Source organism: Lissotriton vulgaris, chromosome 5 (assembly GCF_964263255.1).
Source record: "Lissotriton vulgaris chromosome 5, aLisVul1.2, whole genome shotgun sequence".
NCBI lineage: Eukaryota > Metazoa > Chordata > Amphibia > Caudata > Salamandridae > Lissotriton > Lissotriton vulgaris.
Window position 1 is genome coordinate 454,992,499 of NC_141693.1, and position 19,209 is coordinate 455,011,707.

The following is a 19,209-nucleotide window of genomic DNA, read 5'->3' on the forward strand; positions in this document are numbered from 1 at the left end:
GTTCCTGATCGATACTGTAACCTTATGCCCCTATTCGGCTATAAATCCATTTATTCCCTATATTGGCATAACCGTTCAAGTGCGATATTCAGAAAGTCATCTCTGGCCTCACACGAACAGAGCCACATTCCAGCATAGTTCTCTGCCACTTCCTTTGCAACCAATTAGTGCAATGACAGAGCAGAAGTCACTATCTGATATTCCTAGATTAACACTCCGAGTTCTTCAACAAGATAAAAACTCAGCAAACCTGGAAATCCCCGCTTGCTGTGTTTTGATTAGTAATGGAACTCTAATGAGCAACTGATAGCTATCACTTCCTAGTGACATCTTTAATTGACGTCTTATGTCCAGCAAACTTGCGTCAAACCAGGCACCTGTCAGGTATAAATACTACCAACGTTGCCTTAAGCAATTGCTGTTGTGCACCCTGCTGGTGTCCCATTGCTGTTGTATGCTGTATGCAGTACGCTGATGCTGCTGCTGTCCCTTTGGTGGTGAAGCTACTGATACCATTATCGCTGCTAAAGAGCGAACGATGGTGTGGTGAGCTTAGGAGCTGAACAGCCGTCCCTCTGCGAAGAGCCCAGCAGATTCCAAGCTGCCCGCAGACGCTGTCCCCCCTCCTTCCTCGACGCGCTGAAGAGAGACGCTGAATTTCTTCTGCTGAGAAATCCAGCTCCAGCGTTTCCGGTCTGCCCTCGCGGGTGACTGGGATACCGAGTTCCTCCTGAAGGAAATACCAGACTTCCATCATTCTATTCAGAGGTATGGTGTTGACTAAACCCTTAGATGAGAATTCTTGAAGCAAACCTTGGCAAAACCAACTTAAACTGAAGCTACTTACTTACTCCCCTTCCACGTGTTAGGCTTAGGTCAGGCACACTGGGGTAGGCGTAGTTAGAAGCACCAGTTGAGTATTTTAGCCTAATGTATATATGACTGTATATATGTTTTATTACTTTTAAACCATTGTATGGCTAAGAAACCATATCAATGCTTTTACAGTATTATTTCGCAATCCTTATCTTACTGTACGTACTTTTTATAATAACAAGTCTTGCAATTGTGGCAATACATTTCTCTTGTACGAGAGGAAAGTCTGTTCAATAAATGTTAACCCTTTATTGACAAATGCCCGTCTCTCTATTCTCTACATATCGTGAAAGTAAACTGCACTAACCTGACTGAGTGAAATGCATGTCTATTGTTTCACACGACCCTAGAGATTGACTCTTGATCTGAGGAGCAAAGTTGTCATGTTGCACGGTTGTTAGAAAGCTGAATCCCTTCTTGTCTGTGCCAGGGAAGCTGATCACTTCCCATGCAGAGAAGAAAATTTCCAGTGACCTCTGAGCTAGTTGGTAACATACCCAATTAAGTTTAGCATAGTCAGTGGAGGCCTGGAATATCCGCAGTTCCACGTCGATACTACTGTTTATGTTATTCCAATGCGCAGGGCCTAGTGGGAAACTAGGAACTACACTACATGAGAAGGAATTGTTAAACCTTAAAAAAACTTTCTTTGAATTTGGTTATGCTGTTGTGTCTAATATCTTGTAGAAGGGTATCAATCAATCAATCAATCAATCAATCAATCAATCATATCATTTGTAAAGCGCACTACTCACCCGTGAGGGTCTCAAGGCGCTGGGGTGGGGAATGCTGCTACTGCTCGAAAAGCCAGGTCTTGAGGAGTTTTCTGAAGGTCAGCAGGTCTTGGGTCTGCCGTAGATGGATGGGGAGGGTGTTTCAGGTCTTGGCGGTGAGGTGGGAGAATGATCTGCCACCAGAGGTCACTCTTCAGTAGCAGAGGACTGTGGCGAGGGTGAGGTCGGCCGAGCGGAGCTGGCTGGTGGGGTTGCAGAAGCTGAGTCGACTGGTGAGGTATGTTGTTCCGGTGTTGTGGAGTGCCTTGTGTGCATGTGTGAGGAACTTGAAGGTTATCCTCTTGTTGACCGGGAGCCAGTGCAGGTCTCTCAGGTGGGGTGTGATGTGGCTGCGGCAAGGGATGTCAAAAATCAGGCGTGCAGAGGCGTTCTGGATGCGTTGGAGCCGTCTCAGGAGTTTGGCCGAGGTTCCTGCGTAGAGGGCGTTTCTTTAGTCCAACCTGCTGCTGACGAGGGCCTGGGTGACCATTCTTCTTGTTTCAGTGGGGATCCACTTCTAGATCCTGTGGAGCGTGCAAAGGGTGTTAAAGCAGGAGGAGAAGACGGCGTTGACCTGTTTCGTCATGGAGAGGGTGGAGTCGAGGATGACCCCTAGGTTGCGCGCATGGTTGGTGGGTGTTGGAGCGGTTCCCGGTGCTGTCGGCCACCAGGAGTCATCCCAGGCCGAAGGGGTGGATCAGAGGATGAGGACCTCCGTCTTGTCTGAGTTCAGCTTCAGTCGGCTGTTCCTCATCCATTCAGCGACGGCCTACATTCCTTTGTGAAGGTTGGTTTTGGCGGTGTGGGGGTCCTTGGTGAGGGCGAGGATCAGCTGGGTGTCATCGGCGTAGGAGATGATGTTGCGGTCGTGCCCCGGGCAACGTGGGCGAGCGGTGCCATGTAGATGTTAAACAGAGTTTGGCTGAGGGATGAACCCTGGGGTACGCCGCAGATGATCTCGGTGGCTTGTGGAGCGGAAGGGGGGAAGGCGGACACTCTGTGTTCTGTCGTAGAGGAAGGAGGTGGTCCAGTCTAGGGCCTTCTCTTGGATCCCGGCATTGTGGAGGCGTGTTCGTAGTGTGTGGTGACAGCCCGTGTCGAAGGCGGCTGACAGGTCCAGGAGGATGAGGGCTGCGGTTTCTCCGTTGTCCAGCAGGGACTAGATGTCATCAGTGGCGGTGATGAGGGCAGTCTCGCTGCTATGGTTGCTGCCGAACCTGGACTGGGAAGGGTCCAGGATGTTGTTCTCCTTGAGGTAGCGGGTCAGTTGTTCGTTGACAGTATTTTCAATGAACTTTGCCGGGAATGGGAGCGGGGAGATGGGCAGGAAGTTCTTGAGGTCCTTGGTGTCTGATTTGAGTTTCTTGAGTAAGGCGTTGATATCGGCATGCCTCCAGCCCTCCGGGAAGGTTGCTGTCTCAAAGGAAGTGTTGATGACTTTCCAGAGATGAGGTGCGATGGCTGTTATGGCTTTGTTGAAGATGTGGTGTGGGCATGGATCTGACGGATTTCCAGAGTGGATGATGTTCATGATCTTGATGGTGTTGTCGTCTTTGATGTTGGTCCAGGAAAGCAGGTGATTGGTGCGGATGGTGGTCGTGGAGGCGGAGGTCTCAGTGGTTGTCCTGCTGGTCATGGCGTTGAAGCTGTCCTGGATGTCTGCGATCTTGTGGTGGAAGAAGGTGGCCAGCGAGTCGCACAGGTCTTGCGAGGGTGGGATGTCGTTGGTGTTGGAGCTGGGGTTGGAGAGTTCCTTCACAATGTTGAAGAGCTCTTTGCTGATGTGCGCGTTGTTGTCTAGGCGGTCTTTGAAGGAGGCCCTTTTTCGCGCATCTGATGAGGTGATGGTGTCTGCGGGTGGCTTTGTAACAACGCATACCTTTACTCCTCTAGTCATAACAACAAATTGCGGAGGGGGGTGCTGGTTGTCGGAATAGTATAATTTACTATTCCAACTCCAGTCTGTGCGTACAGTAGGGAAGTTATTGGATTTTAAATCCAACACCTTCTCCCCCCTCCACAAGTCGTTGTAACAACTTGCGGGGTAATGGTATGCTTTGTTACAGCGTGGTCATTGTAACAACCGCGTTGGAACAACATGCAGGGTGACGGATGCGTAGTAAGGGGTTTTTACCCTGTCACGTTTGTGACACAGTAATCTGTTTGCCAAACTCTAAATCAGGCCCTTAGTCTTTTCCAAGTTTAATTTGAGGCAGCTGTTGACCATAGAAGTGAAGTCGCTCTTAAAAGAGTCTTTAGACAGAATGGTGTTTTCTGATATAGAGGCAGATGCACAGCAGCATCCCTCATGTAGTCTGACATGATGTGAGCTGGTGTGTCCACTCAGAATACTAGACCACACAGCGCTTGAGAAAAGTATAGTTCAGAGAATAGTTCAGATAAGAGATAATCTTAAATCTGAAAGACTGAACCAAATCAGCAAGAGGGGCCGGATAGACATTAAAAAGTGTAGGGCTTCTAGATGAGTCCTACAGAACTTGGAGTAGTGGAAGGGGAGGTGAACGGGGAAGAGTAAGTGACTGACAGCAGTTTGTGAGGAAAGAATATAGTCATCTCAGTGCCAGGCCGCAGAAACACAGACCCAAAAGTCTTCGCAGAAGAATGACATGAGAAACAGTACTGAATGATGGTGACAAGTCAAGAAGCACAAGTGTCATGGAGCTGGTTTGGTCCTGGATGCATTTATGTGCCCAGATACAGTGAGTGGGGCTGTTTTTGTACTTTATAAGGACATAACCCCAGTTTGAAATTTGTGCAGGAGTGGGGTTCAAGGTATTTAGACTGATGGGTATGGATCCTTTCTCCAGCATTTTGGAGGCTGCAGGGAAAAATGTGTACGCCTCTAATGTGTCAATACCGAAATGAATACAGAGGATTTTTTTCTAGTAAGGGGTTGACCTATGCCTGGGTCCAGATCTGTGGGACAGCTGCTGTTGAAAGAGAGTTGTTAAATACTTATTTAAGATGGGGTCAATAATATTACCTGCAAGGCCATAATATGATGTGGACATGGATCTGTTAGGGGAGAAGGATTTGCCATCTAAATAGCACCTTTTGTTTCTTTCACCTAGACATTAGATAACTCAGATAAAGAAGACCTAAAGAAACGGTGGAGGGGGTGTCCAAAAAGTGTGGCTCAGAGATAGTAGGATGGTACGTAAAGTGTAAGGAAATCTTATCTATCTTATCATGGAAGAAAGAAAAATTAATTTCATAGAGAAATATGGAGAGGGCATTGGGTAGATGAAAAGCTTCTTGGTAACGTATTTATTTGACAGTAATGGAAATCTCGCTCAATGCATTACTGTCAACCTCACTTTCGCTAGAGGAATAAATGGACTGAGCTGTCCAAATGAGTCAATGGTATTTTTCAATGGCTACTTTGTAGCCTGCTTTGGAGTCAGCAGCCTAATTAGGCCTCGATTTTCTCTCTAGAACTTTGTATAGGCCCAATCTTAATGAGCCAGAGAACCTAGCAGCTAATGTTTTTTATCAATGATGTAATCTTAATTTAAAGGGGTAATTTTGTAAATGGTTGCAATTTATCCAACGGTTAAAGTGGCTGACATCCTCGGAGGAAAGGCAGACGAGAGACAGCGGCAGTTAAGAGTCCTCTCAAAGATAGCTTGGTTCATCTTGGACCAGGCCTGCATAGTATTAGACTGCAGGGTAGTGGTCTGCCTCAGGGTGGATAGGGGAAGTTTAATCAGAACAAAGTAGTGGTCAAACCAAGTAAGGGGCAGGGGAAAGGAGACTTGCACTGATGAGATGTTGTAGAAAATCAGATCAATTTTATGTCCTCTAATATGAGTTGGGAGAGTTACTAAATGAGTGGATTCAGAGTAAGCAAAGAGTCCCTACGATCCATTGACTGAGGTTTTATAGAATCTACACCATGAACATTATAATCACCTAGCAATTTGACACTGGCTATTTCGACAGTTAAAGATAATTCCTATAGCGTCAAGTACCTCATAGGTCTTTGAACAGATCATCATAAAACGGGCCAACAAATAATGGCTATCCCACCTCCCTTAAGGTAGAGGCAGTTTTGGTGGACTATGGAGAATCCATTGGCTATCTCTAGTGCAGTTTTGATGTCAGAAGTCTTGTTAAGCCACATTTCTGTAAGAAAAACGGCATCCACCCTGGAGGCTGTGATAATGTTAAAAATATCTAAGTGTGTGGGGAGTGACCTACCATTATTGTGCCTAAGGTTGAAGGCCTCCAGAGAGGAATAATAGTTATCCAAACTAGGAATTGACACCTCCTCTGATTACCATGAAAACAACATATACAGGTTATTACTATATGTGGAAAGATGACAAGAGACAGTGCCAGCTAACTTGTGAGGAAGAAATAGTGATTAGCACTTAAGGGATGGGCAGAGAGATAAGAGCACTTAGTTGAGTAATAGACAATTGGGGCTAAATCCATGGGGCAATGACGAGGAATTCTAGGAGTGACACAGTCATGGTTGTGCTGCTGGCACAGATGCCCAGCAGCATCCCTCATGTAGGCTGCGGTGGTGTGAGGTCGGGTGTCGACTCGGAATACTAGAGCATACCGTGCTTGAGAAAAGTTTAGTCCAGAGACAGAAGTGGGGAAGTAATAATAGTAGAAAACTGGAGCTCAGCAGCTTCTGTGTCTAAGAACAAGCTCCCTTGTCTCAGACACAAATTAGGCAAATAATTAAAATTAAAAAAGTGTCAAAGTAAAAGCATAAAAATAAAAGAAAGATCCAGTGTCAGGAGCCAGGCACCTCCTGTGTGCCATACAATGAACTAAAATCCAAATAACACCAGATGTACAGCCTGGTTGTAGAGTGAGGTGTAGCACATCCTTCCAGCAAGAGTGAGATCAGAGCTTTCTATTGCACCAAGAGACTTTTTTGTTTGTGCACTTTATAAATAGAAGTAACATAACATAACAACAAAGTATCCTTAGAAACTGTTTTCTCCTACCTAAAGACAACTCAGAGATGCACCTTCAATCAGACAATTCCCCTTCAATTATTTTCCTGAACCCCATTTCTACATATATCAGATATTAAAAGGTCACTGATTTATTATTCGAAAAATGCAAAGCATATGAAACGATTATTACAGCTATTCATACATTCTGGAGCTGCGCTCGTGGATATGGCTTCCAAACCATAGACCACTTCTAGACAGAATGTGCCCTCTAGGATACACAGCTACAAACAAGTGATCAGATCATTTACATGGTGATCCTAAATCTTTTTCTACTGGAGACCAAGCTGTAATTACTGTAATTATGAGGAATTTCATAATCACAAGCATTTTTAGGATGGTGGCTTGAAGGTCAGAGCATATCTTAGGTAAACACTACTTAATTGGCTCTCACTCCTGGACAGTTAAGTCATAAAATAATGTATTTTGGTTGAAAAGGCAACCATAAAAACATGTCACTCTGTTAAAACAAGCGTATCACATTATAAAACCCAAAATATATCAACAGAGAGCATTAAACAACAAAATGATTAAAAAAAACAAATTCGTCATGCATAGTCATCAACATGTTATGCTATATTTTACAATCATCATTAAGAACAAGTGAACAATATGGTAAACCAGAGGAGATCACAACATCTCTAAAATAAAAAAGGGCAATCTACATCTCTTAAAATCTTGCAGCAAAAATGGAAGAGGGTATTTCTTCCTGGAAAGCCTGTAAAAATGTTAAAGAACATAAAATGTAACATGGCTCGTAAACAGGTGACCTGCCACAAAAGGCTGAATAATGCACACTAAAGGTCAGTATTTCGGAAGGACAAAATATAATGTGCGATACCCACTCTAAACTTAGTTAAACTCCAGTGACTAAACTTAAAAATACTTCCTGCCCAGTATAATTTTTAGAAAAATAAAAGATCCAACATCTTATCAGATTCAACAACTTCCCTGGACGCAGTCTTCTCTCAAAAAATATTTTATTAAGCCAGATCTTATAATTCTTTTAAAATATTCTATGGCAACCTGCTCAGGGTGACCAATTCTCATCAACTGTCTTTGATGTAATTTAGCCATGCTATCTTCTGGTTGTTGTTTAAGCTTAAATAATCACTAATAATGTATCGAGTTACGACAGCTACAGTATGTGGCCAGAAAGAGTTCCATGGGGGGAGAGGAAACAATTTACTAATATCCTTCAAATAAGTCAATCCAAGTTCCTCATGACATACTAAATGAGACAATCCGTTTTCCTCCTATTGTAGAATAGCTGAATCTGTAAAACCCCAAACTCCTGCACTATAAGTGTAAATGAAAATACATTTACTCAATAAATTATCTTCATGTAGTACAATAGCTTATTCCCTGGATGAGCAGCAAAGCTAAAAATAGTGCCACAGGACTGAATTTACTTAAGCCTCTAGACTGCAAAGATGTGTCCATCTGGTTGTATTATCAAATGGCTCACCCCAATAAGAGAAAGTAAAGACTGTCTTCAGTGGTTGATATTTTAATAAAACATTTATACTTCTCACTATAGTTAGGTTCCAGGATCATTGTATGTGTTGTGGAGAAATGTGTGAACAGATCAAGGGTGTATATGTATGCCACATAGCAGTCAATCAATCTTTTAAGACCGTTAGTGGACTTAGACATGATGACTGTATCATCGGAATACGGGTAAAAATGTGCAAAAAAGCCTAGGGATATCCTGGCTTCTCTTGCTCAAATGCTATTCCAACTCATTAGTGTAAAGAATAAAGAGAAGGAAGGTTAAGACATGTGTTTGTCAGATACCACAAAAAGGTTAAAACTCTCAGAGAACTCTTCCCCCACAGCGACAGCTGAACTTGGAAGTGTGACTGAAGTGTGAACCACTCAAAAATCAATGGCATTAGAGCTTACTCCCATAAGTGACAGAATGTGCATAGTCAAAGTCAGAGCTGAGGTCTATGAAAGCCAGATGCAGTCCACAGGAACAGAAACATATTTAATGATGAGCAGGAGCACATTAAGACATTGTTCCATTGTGCCCAAGCCTGTCTAAAAACCATGTTGGGATCCATTTTCAATAAGTTTGATCATGAATTTTTCAAATCAATATCCTACCAACAATCTTTACTCAAGGAGATATAGTGGTGACTTTTAGGGTCTTCTCTGCGACACTGCTTATATATGGGGAAAAGAATGGAATGCATTGTCAGCAGTGCTCACACCTCAATATTGGGTTTGAAGAGATCTAAGAGCATCCTGTGAGGACCATAAGCCTTATTAAGAGGGCTGCACTGAAGTGCAGACATAACTCTCCATGCCCAAATATGGAGCTACAGTTAAAGGAAGAAGAAGCATGATCAGGGAGAATGCTAATAATAGGAAACCTGTCATAAATAGATTGAACCCACTTGTAAGTTGCAATATTAACCTCCAGCCTAGTTCCAGGTAGTTGTGCTCACTGCAAAGTTTAATCACGACCTTCCAGGAGACAGACCCATCTCTGCTGCTGCTAGAAGCCAAGAGATCCTCCAAAGCTTTGATCTTATTCAAGGGATGTATGACGTTACAACGCATACTTTTACTCCGCATACCATTACAACGCGGTATTCACAACGCATACCATTACAACGCATAGCGCTTTGGGGTGCTGGATAGTGGTAAGTATAATTTACTATTCTAACTCCAGTCCCCGTGGACCCTAGGGAAGGTGTTGGATAGTAAATTAAACTTACCTCTTATCCTAGAGCGCCCCCCAGCGCAATGCGTTGTAATGGTATGCGTTGTAATGCCTGCGTTGTAGTGGTAGTGCGTTGTAAAAAATGCGTTGTAACCGGTGCATACCTATTCAAGAGCTTATGTTCAGCAGTAGCCTTTTTGTAAGCAGCTCTAAAGGTAACAATTTCATCAAGGTCCCAAGAGGAGTGTCTCAAAGCAGCATGAAGTTTCTGACGTCACACTCCATGTTTTGTCAAAATACTTGTATAGTACATGCTGAGTTTGTCCACTGATAGGGACACTAAGTATCTTAGAAATATTAGAACATTGGAATATTGGAAGCTCCATTGAAAACAATGGAGTGCTCCGGGCTTATAATGGCTAGTATAAGCCTGGAGCTCCAACATTCCAATGTTTCTTTGTTCACAGCTCTGGCTGTAAACAAAGGCTTCAGGGAGCCTGAGGGGATTCCAATCCCCTCACGCTCCCATAAGGATTTTTTTTTTTGTTAGAACATTCTGCCCTAAAGTGGCAGAATTTTCTAATAACCTTATAGCCTATACGGGCTATAAAAGTCCCTCTCCCTTGTTAAAGGCCGTCGCATTCGGCTCGGGCCTTTAACGCTGGAGAGGGCCTTTAATAGCCGGTATAGCACTCTACAGCGGCCTATAAGGCTATAATACAGTTTAAAATTAAGGTAAAAGCATTTACCATGTCCTCAGCGCAGCTCATAAACACTAAAAAGGAAATTATTTAAAATTCTTATGCCGTTTTGTAATATTTCTGTAGTTGGTAATTAATTCATTGTTATGGCTGATTCAGGTTCCCCGTTTACCTTAATGGGGAACAAAACATGGGATGAAGTTGTAGGACTTGAAAATGTAAAGCTTTTGCCTCCAGATATCGCTCCTCTTAGTTATGGGGGGTCCTGTGTGGATATTGTGGCGTATGTGACAGCAAAGATTGTGTTCAAAGGGAAGGAGACTGTGGGGAAGGTTTACGAGGCTGTGAGTGGAGATAATCTTCTGGATTGGAGACATCAACATGACTTGGGCATAATTTTGAATCCCAATGCCAAGAACCCAGATGATCAAGTCATGTTGATGGATAGTGCGTGTGAGGATCAACATAGACAAGTTTAGTCAATTGATGTTATGGATGCTAGTAGTAAATATTTCAATGATTTTCCTGAGGTGTTTTCAGATGCCCTTGGTTGTCTCAAAGGTTTTGAGCATCACATCTTTTCAAAAAATTCAGCCAAACCCTGCGTACATAAGGTAGAGAGTGTGCCAAATTTGATGGTTGAGCCTTTAAGACTTGAGCTTGAAAAATTGTTGAAATTGGGTGTGATTGAAGAGATCGAAGCCTCGGAATGGTTATCTCCGGTGATTTTGGCACCCAAGGATGGTGGTTCTGCTGTGAGAATGTGTGTGGATTTGCACGGATTGAACCAAGGGATCTGGGTAGATCATCAGCCCCTTCCGAATATATCAGAGTCTATAAGCTTGTTGAAGGGGGCTGAAAAAGTTGGTGTTTTGTACCTGTGGTCTGTGTATCATCAGATCAGGCTTCATAAGGATTCCAGGCATTTAACATCTTTTGTCACTCCTTTGGGTGCATATCAATTTTTGATATGCTTTTCGGGTTAGCCTCAGCAGCAGCCTGCTTTCAAATAATAATGAAACTGATTCTTGGAAACTTACCCAATGTCTTGTTTTTTCAGGAGAATATTTTAGCTTATGCTAAGAACAAGAGTGAACATGAGAATGTCTCGAGGTCTGTTTTGAGTAAGTTGAAGGAAAAGGGACTCACAGTCAAGAAGGATAAATGCCGCATTGGTCTGAAGTCTGTGACTTATCTCGGTCAGGTGAGAGTGTACGGTCTAAGCTACAGCTTGTGGAGAACATTGTCAAAGCCCCTGCACCTGAAGACAAAGAGCAAGTTAGGTCATTTTTGGGTATGGCAGAGTTCTACTCTAAGTTTGTAAAAGGGTTTGCTAGTGTAATTGTGCAAATCAGAGTTTTATTGAAAAAAGGAGCACGTTTTGTTTGGACACCAGCATGTGAGATAGCTTTCAATTTGGTCAAGTCTGAAACTGGAAAGATGCCAACACTGGGTCATTTTGATATCAAATTGAGACCTATCCTTACAACTGATGCCAGTCTCAAGGGACTGGGGGCTGTACTTTTCCAAGTTGAAGGTAGTAGCATTTGCCTCCAGAGCCCTTAGAGAAGCTGAAGTCAACTACTCTTGTATTGAGAGAGAGGTGCTGAGTGTGTTTTGGGCAATACAACACTTCACGTTTTACTTATGGGGAATTCTATTTACGGTGAAATCTGACCATCGTCCCCTTGTTCAGATTTTCTCGTGTCATCACAGTGACCACATGACTCCTAGACTTAAGAGATGGAGTGAAGGTCTGCAGGAATTTAATTTCTGTGTACAGTATATATCAGGCCTGAGTAATACATCTGCTGACTGCTTGTCAAGGTTGCCGGTGGACTTTGAACATGTGGGAGAGGAGTTTGAGTGTGTAATTTGGTTGATGGAGAATTCATTGTTAAAGAAAGAGTGGTCAGCTTGCACTGCTAATGATAAAATATGTGTCTGTCTTAAAGAGATTATTTCCAAGGGTTGGGCCAAATTACAAAGATCTTGATTCTGTTTTGAAACCCTTCTGGACTGTAAGGGATGATTTAACCTTTTGCCAGGGAAATCTGATGAGAGGTGATAGGGTGGTTCGACCTGATGAGCTTAAGGATAAGGTAATCAACTTAGCCCATGAAGGACATTTAGGTAGGAGTCTTACAAAAGCACGGGTCAGAGAGTGGTATTGGTGGCCAGGAATTGATTGTATGTTGGAAAGTGTTGTCATAGACTGTCATTTGTGTGCCATTAATGATAAGCCTCGTGTGACCAGTCATGTTCCTCTATTAATCCAGTAGAAGTACCGGATGCGGTGTGGACCAAGTTAGGGTTGGATATAATCGGCCCCTTTGAGTTAATGCCTTCTCATGAGAAGTTTGTTGTTCTTTTAGTGGACTACACTTCAAAGTGGGTGGTTTCCAAGTGCATGAGTACTATTGATTCAAGGTCAGTGATTGAGTTTCTAAAAGATGTTTTTGCCACAGAAGGCATTCCAAAATGTTTAGTCACTGACAATGGTGTGCAGTTCACCTCACATGAGATATTTGCTTTTCTGAAAGATTTAGGCATAATCCATCAGAAGACTGCTTTATATTCTCCACAGGCCAATGGCCTCAAAGAAAGGATGAATAGAGTTGTCAAGAGTTATGCTCAACCAGCACGTGATTCTGGAGTTTCCTTTAGTAATGTGTTAAGAGAAACTTGGTGGGCACACCGCACAATTCCTAATGCTATTTCTCAGAAATCGCTTTTTGAAGCTTTTAGAGGGAGGATAGCTAATTCTAAGTTGAATCCAGTATGGCTTCCTATTTGGAAGAACAGTGTTGTGACTGAGGAGTTGAGGAGAAGTAAACTTGCCGAGTACCAGCAGAAATACAAATTGCGGTATGATGACAAAATGTCAGTGAGTAAGATGAAATGGAATCTGGGTGATCGTGTTTTGGTAAAAAAAAGCCAAGCATTGTCACAAAGGGTTGTCCAATTTTCTTGGCCCTTTTGTCATCACCGCAATTAAGAAAAATGTTGTGACTTTGGACAATGGTTGTACTTGGAGTATGTCTAGGTTGGTTACATTTGTTGAGACATCTCATCATACAACTAGTGGCCATAGTTGTGCTTCTATGGATGGAGGTGCAAACAGTGATAGTTCAACTAGTTCAACTAGACTCAAGCATGTACCCGTGAAATTCAAGGATTATGTCTTATATTAGAATTTAGTGTCTTCCAATTTTCCTTGTTTTTTTTATGTTTTATATATATATTACTATGTTTTAAACATTGCAATGAAACGTTTACTGGTCTGTAATTTCCTTTATTTTCGTAAAGGGAATGTGTTGTAATTTACTTGCATGCTTAACCATAGAACTATTTGAGCACTTGCATGTCTCGGTAATGAAATTAGAATCTCATTACTTCATGGTCTGGCATTCTGACTTTGGAGGTGCTGCAGTTGAGACCTGTTTTATGTCGGCGGTTGTATTTAAATAAAGCCTAACCTGGATTCCTCTTTGGATATTGGCTTTTAATAGTGTACTACTTTTTGGATTCACAAACAAAATACAGACTTTTACAACTCTGCACTCCCTATAGTTATGTGTGCAGAGTTCTCCACACCCGGAGACTCTGCCGTTGGGACGCAGAACCCTGCACGCATAAATATAGGTAGTGCAGAGTCGTAAATCTCCACATGTAGTTTGTGACTATAAAAAAGTAGCAACCTTACACAAAAGTTTACATTTAACTTTGTGAATGAGGAGTGAGTCCATAAATAAGTTCTTCTGAAATGCCAGAGGATGCATGATTAATAAAATATTTAGTGAGCAATTTAATATTAAGAATTCTAGAAAAAACTCTGCTTTATTTGATCTTAACCAGCGAGAATCATTGATAAAATCCATCTCGCTTCATCTTTGAGCTCTGCATCTGTGTTAAACAACACATTTGTTCATATCTGAACACATTAACGCAATTGCAGTGTATGAATAGCAGGTAAAATAAATTCAGTTTTAATGGCCAACTTTGTTTAATTGGTATATGGAACTACAGGTGTGCTCCTAAACCAAATGAACTTTGACACCCAACAATATGCAGACATCCATAGCTACATGCATCACCTTAGCAGGACTTCTGGTGATTTCTGTTCCATTTTCTCAGGGTCACAGAAAATTCAAATCCCATTAAACAGCTATTACAAATCCCTCAGAACGCAATACCTACTTCTCTCTATTGTGTACTGTTCTTTATCTGGAAACAGTGGCACTCTGAGCCTGTTTCTTGGGAATTCCTTTCCTAAGTAATTTGTATTCCATTCACTGGTTTCAGGTCTGGTGCCTTGCTTTGTATGTGGGAGTATGAGATTGGATACAATGCTACAAAATGTTGAGTATAAATGTAGTTTGAAAGTGATAATGCATTACATGTTTGGGGTTTCTGGTGCTGGGCTGGTATGCCATTTAACAAACGATTGGAGGGAGAATAGATGCTGGACAGGAGCTATGAGGCTGCCAGTGAAACAATGAGCATAACCTGGAATAAAATACTTTCCTAGAAAACAGGGCTTCTGTTTTTGCAGACAATATAGTAATACTGGTGTGGTTATTAAATGTAGTTAGATTTGGTAATCATTGTGAGTTACTCAATTGAGAATAAGTGGCGTCCCCTAATAGAAAAAGTCCTCTTTTTCATACATAATATTTAAATCATTTTCCAGAACCAACGGCAGGAGGATGACCAAAGTGGTGCGCGACTTTCTGTATGCCCAGCAGGTACAACCCCCAGTGGAGCTCTACACAGATTGGCTGCTGGTTGGCCATGTGGATGAGTTCATGACCTTTGTGCCAGCCTCAGACAGAAAGGTAAGGGACCAAGATGTATTTCCTTGTTTTCATTATTTGGGAACATAAAAGATACAATAAGCTAGAAATGCTAGGTCCACAGCCAAAATGTATTGTCACTAACTCAACAGTGCTATCAACCACTCTCCTTTCTTAAGGAACATGTTGAGAAGATGTCCATGTTGTCACACTTATTGTTCCAGCTTTTTTCTCACAATCAATTTTTTAGATGACCAGACCAATCACTGTTATAGGGTGTGCTGAGGGTATAGGTGTCTTTTTCTTGTTATGTTTGGCCTCCCGGCAACAAGTGGTACAAACATTCACATGTACATCTTGTGCACCTGCAAACCCTTGAAAGGATTAGGTGATCTACCTTACAATGGATCACCTCATATCTGTAGTGGAAGACCCAAGGAATAGCCATCCATCCCCACATATCTTGAGACATCGCTAAAGGCAACGTTATTGTCCCAGTTAGACACTCTGTACAAAGTCATTTTGTGAATGTAGCACATCCATCTCATTTCATTATGAACTTATGATTCTGGGATATGTGAGAAGGAGTTAGCCCTCATAAGAGTCTGAGCTCGCTTGATTATTTTGGTCAGGAATCTCCCTGTACCCTCCCTTTGTGACCATTGTATGCTCTTTGACGAAACCTTAAACATGTAGGCAGGTGGCCCTGTGTGCCTCCTCAGCTACTTCCTTTGATTATCAGGTAGGTGCCTTCTTTCCATGATTATTTTTTTCTCTTTCTGTGTGTAATTCTAAAATGTATATCTAGACAAATGGATAACTCTACAAATGGCTAGAAATGCATGAATTCATGTATGTGTGTATGAGGTATTTGTATAGATTCAGGGGTTTTACCAAAACATCAAAGTTGTTATACCCACCTGCACTTATATCAGTTGCACAATATCGACTATCAACATATTGTCAACGTACAAAGATGTTTACATAGAATACAATATCTATACTCCTCAACATATGCTTACCTTGAAGTAAACAACAATGAACACTGAACAGGAAAAATAATCTAGTGTAGGAAGGTCATGACCCCAGAGCCAAAACATGCCCATCTGTTAGTGGGCACAGTGACTGCGTAGAGTTCAATGTCTAGGGTTTGGCAATCTCCTCTGAAGGCATTCTGGTTTAAGTTGAAAAAACTACACACCTCGTCAAAGCTAGGACTCTGCAGCCACGGTGCATGCCAGGGTACGAGGACACCCTGAATACTTTACAACTCACCAAGCAGCAACGTCGCGATGCGCACACTCCTTGTGCTCCAATAAGAGGCTCAATCCCTACAGTGCATGGGGTGATTTATTAAAGGTTCCAAGCCAAAAACCCAATACGTTTCGGCATTTGTACGCCTTGATCACGGGTAAGGAAACAAAGTTTTTCGGTACCATTTCAATACAAATTACGTATGACTTGAAAGCGTGCTAAACAGTGACAGTAGAAAACATACTGATGGAAAACATATACAAAACAGTTTGTAAGTCGGCCATTTTGTAGTGATACTTTTTGCCCATCTATAATAGAGATAAATGTAAATACATCATGACACAGTTATATATGCACACAATAATCATTATAATCTATAGAAGCCATCAATAAAGAAGCAATTGCTGCTATGAAACTGAAATTCATAATACTGAAACAGCATTTGAAAAAATCATCAAAACAGTTGCAATTTTGGTAGCGATTGAACATAATACCGTAGCCCTAGATGCGACCTAACGCAATTGTACCAGTATCTAAATAAACACTCAAATATACCTACATATGCGCTAATAGTCCAAAATATTTGAAAATAAAGCCATGAGATAAGACAGCTGACAAATACAAAGTGGTCATGTAGTGACTCTTCAAAGCGTTAGGTCATACATAAAGTGTACACACTATCTGGTACACAGAACATGCATTGTATAAAGATCAAAACAGTCTCACAGTGCTACCCAAGTGGGTTAATTTACAACACAATGTCCATTATACCTCCTGGCCAGTGCCACAAAAACAGTACCTAAGGAATTTGTAAACTGTGTCTGTAACTAATATAATCTGCATAGTCACTATTGCATATGAAGGAATTTTCCAGTGGCAAATTTCATAATCACATTAAATAACTTGTGCATATACAGCATCCTGGGTCAATCCATGAAAAACATAGAGAATATATAGTCCCTATTATGGCCATCAGACCAAACTAAATTAAATCACTATATAAACAGAATACTAAAACAAAAATTCTTAGTTAATAAAACCAGGCAGCAGAAGACTACTATTTACACCTTATAAAATACCAGAAATACAGAGTACTTGTCCAGAACGGATTAGCTATGCGGGTACACCTAATGTTCAGATATAGATTATTCCCCCAGAAACCACGCTAATTCTTCGTCAGAGTTAAGACCCTGAGGAGCTCTAGTGTCTAATTCAAGTATATCCTTGTAATTCAATTGTCTTAATTTGCGGATCCGACCGCCCCCTCTGATGGTTTGAGGGATGCGATCAATTACAAAGAAACACAAAAGATTTTGCTTACTTTTATATTCTTCCTCAATATGACGTGCCACAGGATAAGCTTTATCTTTATTTTGAACTAGCAGCCCGCCCCAGCGTTGCCTGGGGCAGAAGGGGGCTGGGGGCAGCATTTCAGCTTGCGTGCACTCCCGCCCCGGCCCCCGCCCTCCACGACATTGTCTGTGTCGGGAGTGCACACAAGCCTGAAATGCTGCCCCAGACCCTGAGCCTTACCGCAGTTGTTCCGGCCCAACCTCCCGCACCGGCTCCCTCCCGTCCCGTGTCCCAGAGCCTTACCTGAGCCGCCGCTCCTCCCCGAGCTCCTCACTTCACCGCCGCTCCTCCTCGTCATCACGTACGTTGTGGACAGCGCTACGTCGTGGCCGCCAGCGTCGCGGCCGGCGCTACTTTCAGGGCACTACTTTTTTTTTAAGTTATATTTTTAAATGTACGTTTTTTAAAATTTTTCTATAGCCTATGTCCATCTGCACACCCTTACAACAATGTATTGGGTGTGTGGATTGGCGCTGTGGTTCCCGAGTTTACCTTGCCAAAAGGTTTGTGTTCTCTCTTTATAATAGTAGTATAGATATAGATGGCATGCATATGTTCCAGGATTTGTTTTGTTTTCTTGTGGGAAACATAGTAAGTGAAATATATATTCTACACCAACTGGCAGAACAAGGGAATAAAGGCATGGCTGCAGTAGCTGTTTGTGTCCAGGCTGTAAAATACCTGCTAGTTTTGCGTAGGACAGAGACAGCATATATGAGTAAGAGAACGATCACATAACCAAAGTCCACATATGACCATATTAAACAAGAAAAAAGTAAATATTATTGTACAGAAAGTTAAAGTTGCTTACATGCGGTCTTAGTTCTCTTTCAGGGGCATCTCCATCAAAGTCATAAGCACTAAATATTCCCACCCACGTGTGTGGCTCCAGGGCATGTGTTATCGAATAGTCTTCTATCTAAAGCAAAGAAAATTGGCAATGTGCCTTTAAGAACCTCACAGTCCCCCCTGTATTCCTTCATGCCCCACAGGTGACAGGTCAGTTCATTTTACTGACTTCTAGCGTTAGGACCTTGGAGCACTGAGATCTGCCTATTTGGCAAATTAATAAGTGATATCTTTCTAAAACCCTTAACATTTGACATCTTTTCACATTTCGCAGTACCTAGAGTGCAGAGAATTTTATTTATGACAAAAGATTTTTATTTTTCTCTCAAGAATGCCTTCACTTTTTGTGAAGTGCCCTTCCTGTGAGAAGTTAAAGGCACCAACTGACCCTCATTCAGTCTGTATTGTCTGCCTCCCAGGGTACGATCATCCTGAGATCCATGATCACTGTCAGAAGCTATCCAGGTGCATTTTTAAGCATAGGAAAGAAGATCAGACTCCATGGTCTGCAAGGGAGAGGAATTGTTTGGTCATCAAGAGGCCTTGTGGAATGTCAGTCTTCTTTCAAAGAGCCCTTCTCTTGTTCCAAGAACTCCCACTGAGGAAGATCTTATGAAACACATTAAAATACTAGACGTTCCTCCTCGACATCGAGAGGTATGACGTTGACGGAGGAGACAATTCCGGTGTGCTCAGCATCGATGTCAAAGACATCGACAAAGGCAAGTCATTGTTCAACATCAAAACACACTCGGCTTTTGACGCCAAGACAAACATCAGGAAGGCTGCCGTCATGGCTAACATCCATCATTCGTTGATGTTGAAGACACATGGTTCAACTACCAGACCGGTAGAGAATATTCAGTCGAAGGAGAAGCATCCAACATCGCATACAGTTCATAAGCCAACACGAAAGACAAAATTCCAATCACACTGTGGAAA

The 19,209-nt window shown here is 42.2% G+C and overlaps 1 protein-coding gene across 1 annotated transcript in view; it reads left to right on the forward strand.

The window, feature by feature from the left end:
- LOC147711075 (protein-arginine deiminase type-2-like) overlaps positions 1–19,209 on the forward strand; it is a 727,074-nt gene that overhangs the window by 567,368 nt on the left and 140,497 nt on the right. The window contains exon 12 of the mRNA XM_086921889.1: positions 14,709–14,853. Within this exon, the coding sequence (XP_086778015.1) occupies positions 14,709–14,853 (145 nt within the window). The remainder of the gene's footprint in view (positions 1–14,708; positions 14,854–19,209) is intronic.